At 39.6% G+C, this 19,912-nt stretch overlaps 1 protein-coding gene across 4 annotated transcripts in view; it reads right to left on the bottom strand.

Annotated features, from left to right (window-relative positions):
- Nucleotides 1–19,912, bottom strand: part of psd2 (pleckstrin and Sec7 domain containing 2) — a 355,353-nt gene that overhangs the window by 115,521 nt on the left and 219,920 nt on the right. For 2 of the 4 annotated variants that reach the window (XM_067390744.1, XM_067390737.1), the window contains exons 2-8: nucleotides 17,724–17,918; nucleotides 17,527–17,607; nucleotides 14,801–14,913; nucleotides 13,830–13,888; nucleotides 12,956–13,045; nucleotides 12,538–12,581; nucleotides 12,221–12,411 (exon numbers count right to left, since the gene is read on the bottom strand). In XM_067390744.1, coding sequence (XP_067246845.1) covers nucleotides 12,221–12,411; nucleotides 12,538–12,581; nucleotides 12,956–13,045; nucleotides 13,830–13,888; nucleotides 14,801–14,913; nucleotides 17,527–17,607; nucleotides 17,724–17,918 — 773 coding nt within the window. Of the gene's footprint in view, nucleotides 1–4,642; nucleotides 6,641–11,194; nucleotides 12,412–12,537; nucleotides 12,582–12,955; nucleotides 13,046–13,785; nucleotides 13,789–13,829; nucleotides 13,889–14,800; nucleotides 14,914–17,526; nucleotides 17,608–17,723; nucleotides 17,919–19,912 lie in introns of those variants that run through there. The other 2 variants (XM_067390730.1, XM_067390749.1) reach the window with 2 other exon arrangements.

The following is a 19,912-nucleotide window of genomic DNA, read 5'->3' as shown; positions in this document are numbered from 1 at the left end:
TCTTAAAATGGGTTCCCACTCTTTTTTCAGCGATCATTTTCCAGGATTTTTCCAGGACATTTTCAATTTTACAACAGCGGGAATAAAAGACAAGGATCACGCCCTAAAGTAATATAATGCTCTCTAAGTCTTTAAAAGACTTATAGTTTATTGCCATGACTTATAAAATCAGTTTTTTTATATGAGCTCTTAATCATAGACTATGACCATGGAAGCTTGTTTCCTTCACAGAATAAAAAATGTAAAATAGGAAATTGCGACTTTGCAACTTTTTATCTCGCTATTCAGACTTTTTTATCTCGCAATTGCAAATTTACATAATTGTGATTTGATAATCGCAATTGCAAGATATAAAGTCAGAATTGTGTGATATAAACTCGCAATTGTATGTTAGAAAGTCACGAAAACTGACTCTTGAAGGACCAGCGCCACATCCTCTTGTACCATTGTTTAAGAATTTATCTTCTAGAATCTGGCAGTATGTTTTGGAAGATCATTATCTCTGCAAGATGGACTTTTCAGGATAGGAGATGGACTAAAAATGAACTCCCACACCTTACTGCCAGATTCTGGAAGATAATTCTTCAAACAGTGGTACACGAGTATATGGTGCTGGTCCTTCAAAAGTCACTCTCAATCTGTCTGTCTATAAAGCCTATATATCAGTCTTGTATTTTATTACAATTCGGTATGTGATTCTAATTTAGTGGGGGTCATTTTGTAGGATTCTTTACCTAACCTAAGTCTCTAAAATCCTGACACCTTGCACTTCTGGAGACTCCAGGTAGGTTGCAGTTCTGGAAAATGGTGTAGTTGGAGACTAAAGGGTTCCAGATGGTTTCACACTTAATTCTTACCTTAATTCTTAATTCTTTTGCAATTAATATGTGTCTTTTCTTCTCCACTTGTTTTTGTCTGACCCTGCTGACCCAATGAGTGTTTTCCTTTCCAATGGTCATGCCTTAACCTCAATTTCTAGTATTTTGCATCCTTCTCATGGGCATTTAATAATTGTTGACTTTCCAGTCTGAGTTAAATCTCTGTTTTGGCTCATATTATCTGTAAAAACAAAACAAAAAAACCTGCTTAAAGGTGCCCTAGAACTTTTTTTAAAAAGATGTAATATAAGTCTAAGGTGTCCCCTGAATGTGTCTGTGAAGTTTCAGCTCAAAATACCCCATAGATTTTTTTTAATTCATTTTTTTAACTGCCTATTTTAAGGCATATTTAGAAACGAGCCGAACGTGCGGTCTCCTCCCCCTCCCGAGCTCGCGACTCTATCGCAGCATAAACAAAGTTTACACAGCTAATATAACCCTCAAAATGGATCTTCACAAAGTGTTCGTCATGCATACTGAATGCATGCGTCGGATTGTGTGAGTATTGTATTTATCTGGGTGTTTACATTTGATATTGAATGAGTTTGAGGCTATGCTCTGTGGCTAACTGGCTAACACTACACTGTTGGAGAGATTTATAAAGAATGAAGTTGTGTTTATGCATTATACAGACTGCAAGTGTTTAATAATGAAAATAATGACGACTCTTGTCTCCGTGAATACAGTAAGAAACGATGGTAACTTTAACCACATTGAACAGTACATTAGCAACATGCTAACTAAACATTTAGAAAGACAGTTTACAAATATCACTAAAAATATCATGTTATCATGGATCATGTCAGTTATTATTGCTCCACCTGCCATTTTTCACTGTTTTCCTTACTTGCTTACCTAGTCTGATTATTCAGCAGTGCACATCCAGACGTTCTGCCCTTGTGTAATACTAACTGCCCTTGTGTTATACCTCAATCATGGGCTGGCATTATGCAAATATTGGGGGCGTACACCCCGACTGTTATGTAACAGTCGGTGTTATGTTGAGATTCGCCTGTTTTCCGGAGGTCTTTTAAACAAATGAGATTTATATAAGAAGGAGGAAACAATGGAGTTTGAAACTCACTGTATGTCTTTTCCATGTACTGAACTCTTGTTATTTAACTATGCCAATATAAATTCAATTTTTAATTCTAGGGCACCTTTAATAATTATGCACACCTGAAAAGGCATTTTTTACTTCCAGCCTTCATGAACAATAACGTATCACATGATTAAATACAAAATTAATAGTAGTTATTAAGATTGATGTGGTTTGGAATTGGTAAAATGTTCTTTAAAAAAAAAAAAAATTGATCAGAAAGTCAACTTGAATAATAACTATGCACACAGTGTAGAAGTTACTGAATTAGGTAGCTGCTTACCAGTTAACATTCGCTGCATACATTTGAGCAGTTAATAACATTAGCTAACTGCTGCAAGTGGCAACACAAGACTAAACATCATCATTGAAAATACTTCTCCCATGTGTCAAAACTCAGTACTCCTGAACATCACACTTTCTGCAACTAATGGTAATTGGGCCAGTGATAAACTTTAAAAAAAAAAAATTTTCAGGACAACAACAAGATTTTCCAGGACATTTTACATTTCCTCTAATTTTCCATGTGTTTTCTAGGACTGGAAAATTTGTCATCAATTTTCCAGGTTTTCGAGGTTTTCCAGGATGAGTGGGAACCCTGTTAAAAACCCTTTATGTAGCACTTCATCTTTACTAACATGAGATTTGCCAAATGATAGAAGAAAAAAAATGAGTAGCCACATAGCTACAATAAACTTTAATAGTCTGTAAGGTGATGAAAACGTAATTCAATACACTTACTGCCTCAGATGCGGCCATTCAAAACACAAGTCTGAAATTCTCTGAAATGTTAATAATTTAATGACACATTCAAGTGTCTGACTGTTACGGTTGCTGGTGTATAAAGCACACGACGAGGAGAATTATACATAAACAAGTCTTTTACTGGAATATCCACAGGAGACTACAGGAACAGGCAGGAACATACACCAAACAATACAAGTACAATACCAGACAACACATGACAGGAAACACAGGGCTAATATACAAGGGATAACAAGTTGGGTGATTAGACACAGCTGAATGTGATCAGTTACCATGGTGAATGACTAGTGGCGGGAAATAGAACAACAACAAGTCCAGAGTGAGTCCAAAACAGAGTGCACATGTAACACTGACCATATTTAAAGCCACAATATCATCTTTGAAAATGTGGTATTTAATTATTTTTCAAAAATACAGCATTATTGGAGATATAAGGTTTCTGTCCGACAGTGACGGTACACCTAATCTAAATGGATTACATGTGAATTTAAAAAATATACTATATAAAAATGTTATCTAACCTTTTCTACGTTTAATAAAATATATTTATTTTTTATTATTATTAACTACTCTATTGCCTCATCTTTATTTTTTCACTTATCTAGTGTTGTTACTGTTAACTAAAACTACAACTATTAAAAAAATTGTTGGTAATGCTGAAATAAACAATAATAAACAAACAATTAAAAATAGATGAAAAACGTCTCAGGTTACACATGTAACCGTGAGTCTAAACATGACAATGAACTTGACATTGGCAGGCGGCAGCCTATGACGTCACCACAGGTGTGTGGTTCAAAGGGGCTCGAGCTTCTCACGTTTCCACAGAATATCTAATCTCGCCGAGGCGTGGGACATAACATACAAAAACCCGTCATATGCGGGGCAAGCGGGCTGAGAGTGCCCTTTTTTTTTTAACATCAACAATCTCATCAGCCTCACTGTGGCGAGGGGGGATTGACCGGGAGGTTCCCCGGGAGCCCACCGAACAGCCCGCTGTGCCTGTCCACCTGCCCTTAAATAAGATGGGCCCACTGGATGATCCAGAGGTTTTCTTAGACCTCTTCGAGAGGTCCACGGAGGCGTGTAAATGGCCGCGGGACCAGTGGTCGATGAGGCTGGTCCCGCTCCTCTCATGAGAAGCACAGGTGGCGGCACAGCAGCTCCCCGGTCCAACCTCCTGGTCTATGAAGACCTACGGCAGGCCATCGTCCAGCGGGTTGGTCGGACCCCAGAGCAGCACCGACAGCGCTTCCGCTCCCTCGACCTGGGTGAGTCCGGCCGGCCCTTCACGTTGGCCCAGCAGCTCCGGGACTCGTGCCGCAAATGGTTGCTGGCTGAGGGAAGCGACGTGGACCTGGTCGTCAATCGCGTGGTGCTGGAGCAATTCATCACTCGGCTCCCGAAGAAGACGGCCGAGTGGGTCCAGTGCCACCACCCCATGTCGCTGGACTCAGCCATCCAACTGGCGGAGGATCACCTGGTGGCGTGCCAAGGGGGCGGCGAACCCCTTCCAGCTGCCTCTCTCTCTCCCTCTCTTTTGTCCACCTCTCTCTCTAGACCTGTCCCTCTTCCTAGGGGGGCGGGACTCCCTGCTGCTGGGATGGACCCCGCTCCTGCTTCTCCCCTCTCTCCGCGCCATCTATTCAGCCCACTCTCTGCCACTGGAGCAGCGGGCAGGTCTGGGCCGGCCTGTTGGCGGTGTGGGGATCCAGATCATTTTGTGGATAAATGTCCGGTTATGGAGGTCGGGACGGTGATCCGGGTCCCCGACGATCCGATAATTTTGGGGACGGATTGGCCCGCGTTTAAACAATTATTGGGATGTTTATTACATAGAGACTGTGTCTGTACCTCGAACTAGTAAATACAAAAAACTTCCGAAACCTTTTAAGGGTAAAAATTTAATTGATGTTCAAAAAATGAAAATCACAGATAAATCAGATAAACAAATGATAAAGCTTGGGTTACTGAATATTACATCTATTTCTTCAAAAGCACTTATTGTAAATGAAATTATCACAGACAATAAACTAGACTTGCTGTGTTCGACAGAAACCTGGCTAAAACCAGACGATTTCATTACTTTAAATGAATCTAGTCCTCAAGGTTATGATTATCGACACAATCCTCGACAGAAAGGCAAAGGGGGAGGTGTTGCTGTAATTTATAGTAATATATTCAGAATCATTCAAAAGAATTTCAAATATAATTCCTTTGAAGTGATGGTGCTTTATGTAACATTATGTAAGTTGACATTTGTGCTGGCTACTGTATACAGGCCACCAGGGCACCATACTGACTTTATCAAAGAATTTGCTGAGTTTCTATCAGAGTTAGTACTGGCTGCGGATAAAGTCCTTGTTGTTGGTGATTTTAATATCCATGTAGATAATAATAAAGACGCATTTGGATTGGCATTTGCAGATATTTTAAACTCTATTGGAGTTAGACAACACGTGTCAGGACTCACTCATTGTCGTAATCATACCCTAGATCTAATACTGTCGCATGGAATAGATATTGATGCTGTTGAAATTCTACAGCAGAGCGATGATATATCAGATCATTATTTAGTCTCGTGGATAATACAATTAGCCAAGGCTACAAAACCACCACCCAGCCATAAATATTGTAGAACAATCACGTCTGCCACTAAAGATAGCTTTATAAATAATCTCCCCGAGCAGTTTCATCGCCTTAGTATACCTGACAACTTAGAAGAACTCGATGCTGCAACAGAAACTATTGGCTCTCTCTTTTCCAGCACATTAGATGCGGTCGCTCCTTTACGTGTAAAGAAGATTAAGGAAACTAATCCAACGCCGTGGTATGATGAGCACACTCGGGCTCTAAAACGAGCTGTTAGAAAAGCTGAACGTAGTTGGAAGAAAACAAAACTAGAAGTTTTTCGCCTTTCGTGGAAAGAAAAAATGATTGAGTACAGAACAGCCATAAGAAATGCTAGATCTACTTATTTTTCAAATCTCTTAATAGAAAACAAACATAATCCTAGGTATTTATTTGACACAGTGGCTAAATTAACTAGAAACAGAGATTCAACTGCTGACGTTTCCATAGAGCACAGCAGTAATGACTTTATGAACTTCTTTACTTGCAAGATTGATAATATTAGAGAGAAAATTATAAACATGCAACCGTCTACAGTTTCTCTTCAGACAGTGCACTGTAGTGTCCCTGAGGTAAAACTAGAATCATTCGCCGCTATAGGAGAGGAAGAATTATCTAAACTTATCAAATCATCAAAATCAACGACATGTATGTTAGACCCAATGCCGACTAAACTACTGAAAGAAATGCTTCCAGAGGTCGTAGGTCCACTTCTTGATATAATTAATTCATCTTTAACACTAGGACACGTGCCAAAAACCTTTAAGCAGGCTATTATCAAACCTCTTATTAAAAAACCTCAACTAGATCCGAGAGATTTAGTAAATTACAGGCCAATCTCGAATCTACCTTTTCTGTCAAAGATACTAGAAAAGGCAGTTTCAACACAACTGTGTTCCTTTTTAGAAAGAAATGGAATCTGTGAGGATTTCCAGTCAGGATTTAGACCATACAATAGTACTGAGTCTGCTCTCGTTAGAGTTACAAACGATCTACTCCTATCATCCGATCGTGGCTGTATTTCTCTATTAGTGTTATTAGATCTCAGTGCTGCTTTTGACACTATCGATCATAACATTCTTTTAAAAAGACTTGAAAACTATATTGGCATTAGTGGAATTGCTTTGGCATGGTTCAAATCATACTTATCTGACCGTTATCAGTCTGTGGTAGTTAATGAAGAGATGTCGTATCGATCACAGGTTAAATATGGGGTACCACAAGGCTCAGTATTAGGACCGTTGCTTTTCACTCTGTACATGCTGCCCTTAGGAGAGATAATTAGGAAGCATGGTGTTAGTTTTCACTGCTACGCTGACGATACTCAGCTCTATATTTCCTCGCGCCCTGACGAAACCTACAAATTCACAAAACTAACAGAATGCATAGCTGACATTAAAAACTGGATGACAAGAAATTTCTTATTAATAAATTCAGAAAAAACAGATTTCCTAATCTTTGGACCAAAAACTTCCTCACGAAAAAACCTTGAATACTCTCTAACACTTGACGGGTGCTCCATTAAACCTTCGTCCTCAGTTAGGAACCTGGGTGTGCTCTTTGATACCAATCTTTCATTTGAAAGTCATGTTTCTAGTATCTGTAAAACCGCCTTCTTCCATCTAAAAAATATATCTAAATTACGACATATGCTCTCAATGACAAATGCGGAACAGTTGGTTCATGCATTCATGACCTCAAGACTAGATTATTGTAACGCTCTACTGGGTGGTTGTTCTGCTCGGCTTTTAAACAGACTACAGTTGGTCCAAAATGCGGCAGCTAGAGTTCTTACTAGAACCAGAAAGTATGACCATATTAGCCCAGTTCTGTCAACATTACATTGGCTCCCTATTAAACATCGTATAGATTTTAAAATCTTGCTACTTACTTATAAAGCTCTAAATGGTTTAGCTCCCCAGTACCTAAGTGAGCTCTTAATGCATTATAGTCCTTCACGTTTATTGCGATCTCAGAATTTAGGCCAGTTGATAATACCCAGAATATAAAAATCAACTGAAGGCGGCAGATCCTTTTCCTATTTAGCACCTAAACTCTGGAACAATCTTCCTAGCATTGTTCGGGAAGCAGACACACTCTGTCAGTTTAAATCTAGACTAAAAACACATCTCTTTGCTCTTGCATACACATAACACATTATCAATACATTTAACATTTTTCAAATCCGTTAAAGGATTGTTACGCTGCAATAATTAGGTCGGCCGGAACCGAGAACATTTCCTATAACACTAGATATACCTGTACATCAGAATAAGAATGGCATCTACGCTAATATCTGTCTCTCTGCTTATCCTGAGGTTTGCCGGGTGCTGGATCCAGGCCGTATCCAGATCAGATGGAGAACCTGTGTCTGGACCTGACTACAACGTAGCCCAGGAGACAATGGGCCTAAAGATCCAATTCTGGCTGCATCTATAATTCAGATTTTTAATCCCCGTATCCACTTACATATATTTATATATAAAATAATTTTTAATCTCTATAATAAAAATGTACAATTCAGATTTTGATCTCCATATACATTTACATATATACATCTTCCAAGGGTTTTTTTCCCTCCTAGGACTTTTTTTCCCAGTGCTAGCACGCTGGGTTTTTCTCCTAGGGGGTTTTTTCCACCCCTGGAAGTCAGCCGACATTGGCTTAATGTAGCACCATCTTGTATATGTTACATATTACCACGCTTGTTTGTACAGTTTTAACCACTTCCCTTTTTTTTCTGTGCTTCTAATATGTAAAGCTGCTTTGAAACAATTACCAATTGTAAAAGCGCTATATAAATAAATTTGACTTGACTTGACTTGACTTTATGCTCGGATGCCTCTTGGGGGAAAAGAACGCGGGGGGAGCAAGCGCGAGTACAGGTGGGAGAGACTGATCAGAGACCGGAGAGTTCTGCTGCAGGGGATCTGAGTGAAGCCGGAAGACTAATTCTTCTGGAACGCGATGATTTTCCCCTGGAGCAGTCTCAGGATGAGACATTAAAACATGCATTTGATAGTGTCTGTATGATTGATGGTCAGCCTCTCCAGTCTGGACGTCCGCTTGCTTACCCATATTTCGCGATTATAAAAGATAGGTTGTATCGAGTGACCCAAGACACTCAGACAAAAGAAGATACAACCCAGTTATTAGTGCCAAAGAGCCGCAGGGAAATGCTTTTCCACGCGGCTCATTCTAATCCGATGGCGGGGCATTTGGGACAGGCAGTGACACTAAATCGTCTCATGACCCGGTTTTTCTGGCCGGGCATTCATGAGAATGTACGCAGGTGGTGCGCGTCTTGTCGTGAATGCCAGTTGGTGAACCCACCGGCCACCCCAAAAGCGCCATTGCGCCCGCTTCCATTAATGCAGGTCCCCTTCGAGAGAATTGGTATGGACCTCATCGGGCCATTAGAACGATCAGCAAGGGGACATCGCTTTGCATTAGTCATTGTTGATTATGCAACACGATATCCTGAAGCAGTGGCTCTCCGCAACATTTCTGCTAAGAGTGTTGCGGATGCACTCTTTCGCTTAATCTCCCGGGTGGGGATTCCAAAAGAAATCCTCACTGATCAAGGCATGGCGTTTATGTCACGCACGTTACGCGAACTGTACGAATTATTGGGCATTAAATCGGTTCGTACCAGCGTCTTTCACCCACAAACGGACGGGCTGGTCGAACGTTTTAATCGCACGCTTAAATCCATGATTCGTAAGTTCGTTCAAGAGGATGCCAAAAATTGGGATAAGTGGTTAGAACCTCTGTTATTCGCAGTGCGAGAGGTCCCGCAAGCCTCCACGGGGTTTTCCCCCTTCGAGCTTCTCTTTGGGCGCCAGCCCCGTGGGGTGCTGGATGTCCTCAGGGAAACTTGGGAGGACGGACCATCTCAGGCCAAAAATGAAATTCAGTATGTGCTGGACTTGAGATCAAAACTCCACACTTTGGGGCGGCTATCAATGGAGAATTTGTTACAGGCCCAGCACAGACAGAGCCAACTGTATAACAGACGGTCTAATTTACGTAAATTCGCACCGGGAGAAAAAGTGCTTGTATTGCTCCCTACTTCCAGTTCGAAATTACTTGCAAAGTGGCAAGGACCCTTTGAGGTCACACGGCAAGTGGGCGAGCTCGATTACGAGGTGGTACGGTCCGACAGGACGGGGGCACGCCAAATCTATCACCTCAACCTCCTGAAAAAATGGAATAAGGCAGAATCAGTGATGCTGGCGACGGTGATTAGCGGGGAGGATGATCTCGAACCAGAGGTGAATATAAAAACTCAATCTCTCGCTCTGGTCCCGGGGGGAGATCACCTCTCGCCCTCCCAGCTCACTGATTTATCCAAATTGCAAACAGAATTTGCAGACGTGTTCTCTCCCCTGCCGGGACGTACCAACCGCATTCAGCACCATGTCGAGACGGAGCCGGGCGTGGTTGTTCGCAGCCGGCCGTATAGGTTACCTGAACACAAAAAAAAGGTAGTTCAGGACGAAATAGAGGCAATGCTGAAAATGTGAGTAATAGAAGAGTCCAGCAGTAACTGGGCGAGCCCGATAGTTTTGGTTCCCAAGACCGATGGCTCGGTTCGTTTCTGCGTGGACTATCGCAGGGTGAATGCAGTGTCGACATGCGACGCGTATCCAATGCCGCGGATGGACGAATTGCTTGACCGGCTAGGTGCGGCTCGATTTTATTCGACACTGGACTTAACGAAAGGGTACTGGCAGATACCCATGTCGCCTTTATCCAAAGAAATGACAGTTTTGTTTTTTTTTTTGGTCCACAGGCCGGGTGTTCGGATGGCTGTGGCCGATTCCCTCTCCAGAAATGGGGGGGTATGTGGCGGACGGCTCCCCGGCCTGAGTCGGGCGGTGGGGGTATGTGGCGAGGGGGGCGTGGTTCAGCGAGGTCTGCAACCGAAGAGAATAGCGGGAGACGCTTGGTAAGTGAGTGGGTTGAATACAAATCACGAACACCTGTTTCTCATTCCAGTGATTGGCGCGGAGACAGGATAAAACACTGTGAGAAGCAGGAGTGTGTGAGAGAGAGGGGAACTGTTGACTGAGTCGAGTCGAGGTTCGTGGAGTGAAGCCCTTGTGGATGGTGTAAACCAAACTTGGAGAGAAGTCAAGTCAAGTCAGTCAAGTCAAATTTATTTATATAGCGCTTTTACAATTGGTAATTGTTCAAAGCAGCTTTACATATTAGAAGCACAGAAAAAGGGAAAGGGTTAAAAATAAGCTGTACAACCAAGCGTGGTAATATGTAACATATACAAGATGGTGCTACATTAAGCCAATGTCGGCTGACTCCCAGGGGTGGAAAAAAACCCCTAGGAGAAAAACCCAGCGTGCTAGCACTGGGAAAAAAGTCCTAGGAGGGAAAAAACCCCTTGGAAGATATATATAATATATGTAAATGGATATGGAGATCAAAATCTGAATTATACATTTTTATTATAGAGATTAAAAATAGATTATATATAAATATATGTAAGCGGATACGGGGATTAAAAATCTGAATTATAGATGCAGCCAGAACTGGGTCTGTAGGCCCATTGTGGATAGCGTATGCCGAACCTGGAGTGAAGCCCTTTGTGGATTGTTTATTTTCGTTGTTGTGCGTTGCACAGTCTTTCTGTTGAACCGTTTTGATATTCAATAAAGACTCAGTCAGCAGTTGTTCGCCGTCCCTGACCTCTTCCTTCCCCCGCTACGAACTTAAGTCTACTACACTCACCTTGCTCATAATGGCCTGAAGCAAGGAGTGCGCTCGCTCTTGACAACTGCAAATGAATAAGAAATAATCATACCTCTCCGAATTCATCCGCAAGCTCCACTTGCAAGCCACACTTCAGTCTCCTACTCGCCTCAGCCGCAGCAGGTCCTGAACTGCGAGACACAGATGGCTGGCACGATTCCCTCGAAAAAAGGGCCAGACAAGAGCGAAAATCCTCAAGGAAGGTGCTCAAAATGCACACAAACAGACCCCTCAAGGGCTGAGCGTGCGTGCTCCTCATTCATGCATATAAAGCACAAATCGTGTGTGTCATCTGGTGTCATATGAAGCTGGCATGGAGGAACAAACTGTCTGATAGACTTGGCGCTAGTGCTCGCCATAATCCTAGATTTGAATAAACACACGTTCGAATAAACCGGTATCCTGAAGACAAGTAAGAGGATGACGCTATTTCCAGGTGCCCTTTTATACTCACGGTCACACCTGTGGTGACGTCATAGGCTGCCGCCTGCCAGTGTCAAGTTTATTGTCGTGTTTAGACTCATGCTTCAGACACCTGGCATGCCAGAGGCCTTCCCCCATAGTGACACCTAGGGGCAAAGCGCAAGTTCCCTTTCGAAATGGAACTTAAAATATTATTAGAAATGTTGCACTAACTGAAATATTTGAAGCACTAAAATAATAAAAAAAAAAATAATAAAAAATACACAACAAAATTACTCAAACTAAAATGAAAATGAAAAGAAATAATGCTAAAATAACACTGAGCTTGTCACAATGCATTATGGGATTGCCTTGTCTATAAGGGAATTTGGCAAAAATATGGAAGCAAATTATTGGCCAAAAGAAAGCATCCTCTAAAGCAGAATAGCTCATATGGGAGCACGCCTATGATGACTTAAAATGCCGCCTCACAGTTTACTAGGTTTTGGACATGAGCTATCTTTCTGTTTACTTATTTATTTGTCTATTAAATTGTGCCTCTTATATTGATAGACACTGGAGAAAGTACAGGAATTAATGCAGAAACTGAGGGAAACAGGATCAGGAAATGTATCCAAAAGTGTGATTTTACAGAAAAAACAAACAACACACTTACTGCGCTTGCCGTCCATGTCTGCATGGCTTTTGCGTGTCAGAACCCCGTGTTTGTACGTCACAGCATTGAGTAAAAGTGGAATGGCGATGAAAGGGTTACTGCCATCCGTTACCCTGACAACCCGCTTCCCCCCCGCCTCACACTGCTCCTCCACCAGCTCCGATAGACTCTTCCTTAACTCCTCTTCCTCGCTGCAAAAAACAGAATGCCATTAATGCACATGTGCAGGTATTGCACACATAAAGTGCAGATTATCCCCAGAAGTCACATGATAATGTGAGTGCTCTTAACTCCTGGGGATGATATTAGATACTCACATAGCCCACTCCAGCTTCTCATTCTTTATTGAGTTATAGAGCACCTAAACCAGGACAGAGACATATGAGACTGTTAATACCATACATCTGGACACAGCATATACACAAATACAGTCAGCTGGACTTATGGGACAGAGGGCATGTAAGAATATTCTCTTGAATCCAATTTATATGCAGATGCATCTTTGTTGCATTCATAAATGATATTACAACATGCACATTATGCAGTTGCTGTGTTTAGAGTGTGTTTTAATGAAATCTGTCAGGTTTAGTGAGAAATCACACTTTATCAGTAGACATACATATGTTTCTCTGAATGTATTTTTCTTTTCTTTAATGCTGTTTGTCCACAATAATAATATAATAGAAAGCAAGGAAGCAAATACAGTACATGTCTGCTGTGATCCCAAATAATTACCTTTAGCAATTCTTTGGGAAAATCTTTGCCATCGTCGAGGCCGTCCAGATTGCTAATGAACTGCTGGCAAGACATCTTCTTCCCAATATTCTGCAAAACAAATACACAATACAGTGTTACAACAATAATGACGTGCCAATTATGTGTCAGTAATATACATCGACATATTGAAAACTGAATGGTTACAAAACCAATGCAAATGTAACAATACAGAAATAAAATCACAGATAGAGATGGGGTAAGAAATAACTATATTCAACCACACTAGTTATTTCTATGCTACATGCAGTTTACAAAGCTGTCAGCAGGTGGCAGCATCAAACCAGCTCCATACTGATGACTGATTTTCTCTAAGCATCAACCAATGCACATCAATATTCTCAGTCTAACTGACTCCCTCCTACCAAAGAGATCTACTTTAGATACTTTAGATGAGTAATATTCCATGAATGATGGATGAAAAAATTCTGAAAACACATTAAAGCTGAAGCCATTAAAATGAGAAAAACACAAAGAAGAAAAGAGTAGGAGAGAGAAGCACTTACCACCTGCCGCAGAGTGAGTTAGTAAAAGAGAGACACAAGAACAAATAGAGAGAGAGAGAGAGAGAGAGAGAGACATGTTTAGGTGAGAGAGAGACATGTTTAGGTGAGAGAGAACTGTAATATTACTGAGAGAAACAGCAACAAGAAGCTTGTTAATAAAAATGACACTATGAAGCACAAATGGTTATAAAGAGATTTTCAGATTAGTTTCTGATAACATTAATTTTTCTTTTTACAACTCTTTGTGGATATTTTGTTTCTGATTAGTCAATTGGTCAATTCAACAACCTAGAGAAGAGCTGTATGTGTGAGTGTTGCTAAATACATACATGTCCATGTAGGTCTGTGTTAAGAAGCATAAGTGCACAGGTCAGCGTGTGAGCGCCATCTATTAAAAAAAAAATTGAAAAAAAATTGTTACTAAAAAACCATGCATTCTATAGAACAAATATAAAAGTATAAAGGCCAGTTCACACCAAGAACAATAACGTTAAAGATAATGATAACAATAAGAGTCCACACCAGCAGATGATATTGTTCTGTTTATTATAAGCACATGCTTGAGCTCTTTAAAGCAGGATGGATTCTGATTATCTGTGAATGTTTTTATCATTCATCAGCTGGGGTAAAAAAAAAAAAAAAAAAAAAAACATTCTAAAAGTAATTCCAATGATACAGTTTCTCTGTGATATTTGTGATATTTTCATTACAGTTCCAGTGTGGACTCAATGATTTTTAGAACTATATCTTTATTGTATACCTGTACCTTTTCACCTTGGTGTGAACCAAAACCAAATGAGCTGCCTAGCTAGACATCAGAGGAGTTTTAACATCCATGGAACCTTTCCACTGCACAAAAGGTTCTTTAGATTATTTAAAAAATGTGTCTTTTAAGAACTGACCACTGAAAGGTCCTTTGGGCTAACAAAAATGGTTCTTTTATGGCAATGTTGCAAAAACGCCCTTTTCGAGCCGTTATTTCTAGGAGTGTAGTGTATTGTGCATCATTTAGGACACACTTTGCTAGCTTAGCAACAAGCTAACATTAAACGAATATTCCAAATAAATTACTAATGAGATTCCATTTCAATTAAGGTGCAGTCTTAGAAGGCAGCTGCCTATGTAGGCAGTAGACAGCTTACTAGGTTTTGGAACAGTTTGTATGTGTAATTTCACTTGTGTGCCACATTGTAGCATAAAAGTTAATTGAAAACTTTTTAATATATACAATCATGATAAAATTCAAGCTACCAGCAAAAGCTAAATCTACAGAAATCCACAATACATATGGAAGACTTGCCCTCTGAGGTGAGAGCTTCTGGGTTACAGTGGCAAAAGCGTTTGGAGAAATGCACCAGCACACGTTCTCTCTCCTGCGTCTCTCCCATCAGAGGAAATGCCTTCAAGAAGTTCCTGCAACCAGAGTAAATGAAAAGAATCATGGTGCCGTACAAAGAAAGAGTAGATATATGCTAATACTGCCAAATACTATAGCCTGAATTTCTATTCTTTACTGTATTTATTTGCTTACACTAATGTCTGCAGTAGTAATGCAATGTGTACTTGCATTGTTACAAAGTACAGTCTGGCATTCAAGAATGCAATAATGAAATTGAGCTTGCATGGCTACATTAGGTGCATTTGTGTTCATGTTAGGACTGCAACATTTTGGGAAAAAAAAATCTAATTGCAATTTTTATTATTATTAGTATTATTATTAAGTGTTTGTTTGTAGGGCTGTACAATTCAGGAAAACATTTGTGATTATGTAGATCAATATGACAACAAAATAATACTGTTATATTAAATATTGAATTGCAATATTTCATTGTACAATAAAGAAAATTGAGCATTTAAGAAAATATTATAATAGTAATACTACTACTAATAATAATATTACTAATAATATATACACCAATAGTGATTGACAGATTATCTAATCTTAAAATACAAAAAGCATCACACTAATATATATTTTTATTTTTAATATTATTATTATTTAGGCAGAACAACTGTAAAATTGCCATACTAATATTTATGATTGTCTTGATTTCATTTTTAAATGTTAAACCATCAATCTTTTATTTTGGTGGAAAACCACAGGAAGCCCTTAAAGCTTCTCTTTTAGTTGACAACAGCACATCTAATTACAAGTCTGGGAAGATGATTAGCGCATATTATGTTCCCAAATGCACGTTATAAGTGACACAAACTAGGTGCATGCAGTCCTAGTTTATGTACTTGCATAGAGTATGTTTTTCGAGAATGAATTAAAGATCCCACTGAATGTCTGTTATCATTATCGATCTATTTAGAGAACTATTGTTAGTCCAGGACTGAAACATTCTTAACCACATTGTGTAACTACACGTCGTTCTTCCTCTTCTCGCATTGCAGGTATTACAGTGAAGGCGTGCTTATTTTTTTTTCCAGTTTTCATGAGTATTTTTGGAACTGAGACATGATGAATATGTGACATGCATGAGTATTAATCTAAAATAAACTTCTTCCCCTTATTGCAGCGTAACTACATTAATAATACAAGGAAACAATGAAGCCACTACAACAGCCCACTGAAATTGTATTGGTCCAAATTCCCACTCACCACAGCTACAAACCCGATTCCAAAAAAGTTGGGACACTGTACAAATTGTTAAGAAAAACAGAATGCAATGATGTGGAAGTTTCCAATTTCAATATTTTATTCAGAATACAACATAGATGACATATCAAAGGTTTAAACTGACAAAATGTATAATTTTAAGGGAAAAATAAGTTGATTTTAAATTTCATAGCATCAAAACATCTCAAAAAAGTTGGGACAAGGCCATGTTTACCACTGTGTGGCATCCCCTCTTCTTTTTATGACAGTCTGCAAATGTCTGGGGACTGAGGAGACAAGTCGCTCAAGTTTAGGAATAGGAATGTTGTCCCATTCTTGTCTAATACAGGCTTCTAGTTGCTCAACTGTCTTAGGTCTTCTTTGTCGCATCTTCTTCTTTATGATGCGCCAAATGTTTTCTATGGGTGAAAGAAAAGTCCCAGTTTTCCAAAAAGAACTTTTGATTCATCTGACCACAGAACAGTTTTCCACTTTGCCACAGTCCATTTTAAATGAGCCTTGGCCCAGAGAAAACGCCTGCGCTTCTGGATCTTGTTTAGATATGGCTTCTTTTTTGACCTATAGAGTTTTAACCGGCAACGGCAAATGGCACAGTGGATTGTGTTCACCGACAATGTTTTCTGGAAGTATTCCTGAGCCCATGTTGTGATTTCCATTACAGTAGCATTCCTGTATGTGATGCAGTGCCGTCTAAAGGCCCGGAGATCACGGGCATCCAGTATGATTTTCCGGCCTCGACCCTTACTCACAGAGATTGTTCCAGATTCTCTGAATCTTTGGATGATATTATGCACTGTAGATGATGATAACTTCAAACTCTTTGCAATTTTTCTCTGAGAAACTCCTTTCTGATATTGCTCCACTATTTTTCGCCACAGCATTGGAGGAATTGGTGATCCTCTGCCCATCTTGACTTCTGAGAGACACTGCCACTCTGAGAGGCTCTTTTTATACCCAATCATGTTGCCAGTTGACCTAATAAGTTGCAAATTGGACCTCCAGCTGTTCCTTATATGTACATTTAACTTTTCCAGCCTCTTATTGCTACCTGTCCCAACTTTTTTGGAATGTGTAGCTCTCATGAAATCCAAAATGAGCCAATATTTGGCATGACATTTCAAAATGTCTCACTTTCAACATTTGATATGTTATCTATATTCTATTGTGAATAAAATATAGTTTATGAGATCTGTAAATTATTGCATTCCTTTTTTATTTACAATTTGTACAGTGTCCCAATCTTTTTTGGAAAAATTTTAAACATCTAATATGTTCAGTCTGGCTGCATATTGTGTTGCTATATTTGGCATTTTGTTTTCAGTAAAGAATGGAAAATTATTTGCACTGTTACAAATCAAGCCACTAACAATCTTGATCATATTTCATGGTTGAAATGTTCTCACCTCATCGCTCGGTCTAATGACAACCCAGTGAAGTCAAAGAAGCTCAAGTACTCTGATGCCACCAACTGGCTGAATTCATTACTGCAGGAGAAACAGAAAAAGAGGGATTGTGGGTACTATGATGAAGGACATTTATTTGAAGGTTTCATTCTACTCCATTTCCCATACAATACACTCATTCATACACAAATGCTCACTTCTTGCCCAGGTGTCGTGCCACGTCACAGCGCTTGAAGCCTTCCAGATAGAACAGTCGCTTGGCCAGTCGTTTGGCAGCATCTGCGTCGACGCGGCAGCCATTGGCAAGAGTATCTGTGCTACCCCTCTCCAGCATGTCCACGCTGCCCAGCTCGGAGTCTGAGTCACACAGCACATCTGTGAGGTTGGCATCGCTATGGAAACAAACATGGAATGAAAAAACTTCAATGCCCAGATGGAAAATCCAGCCAAATGAACTAACAACAATTCATTTTGTGATTCCAGAAGTTTCAAGAAATGAAAGCTTTAGCGTAAGTTCTGCCAGGAAGACTCAATGTTATTAGGTCATTAGATGGTCCAAGAATATTTAAATTGTTAACTGGCTAAAATACTAGCTGTTTAAACCAAGGTCAACATGCCTGACCATCATGGTTGAGCTAATGAGATAGCAGACCAAATTGGTTTTGATCTATTTTTGCCCATCAGATTTGTTACACTAGTGCTTCCCCTAAATCCTAAAAGAGATTAACAGTGATTATGTAATCCTAAAATACAAAAAGGATCATACATGTGTACATTAGAGTTCAAATTTAGACTATTGAAATAAGCACCCAATCTAAGCCCATTACAATCCTCCTGCAATTCATGCCACTGAATTAGCATTTAGCTCACGTGTAGCAAAGAGCATCTTGACAGAAACATAATCTTTTTGTTTGTTTTTTTTCATCTGAGAAACAGCATATCAAAATCAACTAACTAAAATCTTGATGTGTACAATTACTGCAATGGAGGTGAATGGCTCATTAGGATGTTCTTTAAATGAAGCTTTAATTTGGGATGAGGAGTTTTCACGTCAGCTGCTGTGCCCCAGAGATGACAGAACCTGAGTGAGTCAGACAGCCCATTACTGAAGTGACAGACGCCAAGCTTTTCATATGATTTATTTATGAACTTCTGTCTGGTTATGGTACACAGCTCAATGTGCATAAGCTAATGTGTTTCATAGTAATCATAAGGGATGTACAAAACTGTGTATTTTCATTACTGCCTAAATAAAAATCATTTAGGCTTTTAGGTTCACCAGACCCTGATCGGACGTGTTTCTTAGATGCATTATCTAATATGCATCTTTAGTTAAAAATAGCTAGACCCTGCGCAACATTTATAACTTTATATTCATAACTTGACATTTTTTACTTAAAAAAAACAAGCTTGTGGTGGGCCACTGGATGCAACAGTTGTGGCACTTTAAAGGGATGAACTTAAATGCACATCTCTGAGAGGGTTTTACAATGCAAATGCTTCTTGATGAAGATTAATGAAGAAATTATGTTGAAAATTCAGCTTTGATCACATGGAATAAATTACATTTTAAAATATGTTAAAATAGAAAACAGATACTTTATTTTTTAATAATATTTAACAATATTACTGTTTTCGATCAAATAAATGCATACTTGGTTAAAAACATTTAAAAAAAAATCTGACCACAAACTTTTGAACTATTTTCCCATGCTTCTCAAAAGCCAAATTAATTGCAAAGGACAAAGTTCGCTCTGGTGTAAATTAAAATGATTGTGTCATCACTTTGCGGGCAGACATGAAGAGAAGCATACTGCAAATACAGATGGCACATGCTTACTGATCACCAGTTTACTCAATGTGTGTCCACTGCCTTCTGAAAAAATGATGGCTGTCATTTTCATTGTGGACGAGTCAAATTTATTTTGCATAATTTTATTAGCACAATTGCATTAGCTCCAAACACAATAGTGTGGTAGTGTGTTGGTTGCCATGACGCCAGCAGAACCTGGTGTTCTGGGAGAGAGAAAGAGGGTGTAATTTGTATCCCTCCTAAGCAGATGGCACCTTCATCAGCATTACCCACAATGCCCTAGAAAAGCCCAGACAAATATCACACAGCACAGAGTGAGCATAATGCAGACAGGATTGCACAGGGTACATACTGTAATTCAAGGTGAGGAACAAAGTAACAGGCACAACACATGATGAGCAGTAGTTTAGGGTGATAAATGATTCCTGACTTCATTCACAGACTACAAAAGCATTTCAGTATGGCAGAATTAACCAGGTCTGGAATCTGCTGAATTACTAGCCACAGTGTCATTCTTATTAGAAAAATCTTATTTTACTTTATTTTATTTTATTTATTTATTTTTATTTTTTA

This window comes from Chanodichthys erythropterus, chromosome 1 (genome assembly GCF_024489055.1).
Source record: "Chanodichthys erythropterus isolate Z2021 chromosome 1, ASM2448905v1, whole genome shotgun sequence".
In the NCBI taxonomy this organism is placed as follows: domain Eukaryota; kingdom Metazoa; phylum Chordata; class Actinopteri; order Cypriniformes; family Xenocyprididae; genus Chanodichthys; species Chanodichthys erythropterus.
This window is presented reverse-complemented; position numbering and strand designations above follow the sequence as displayed.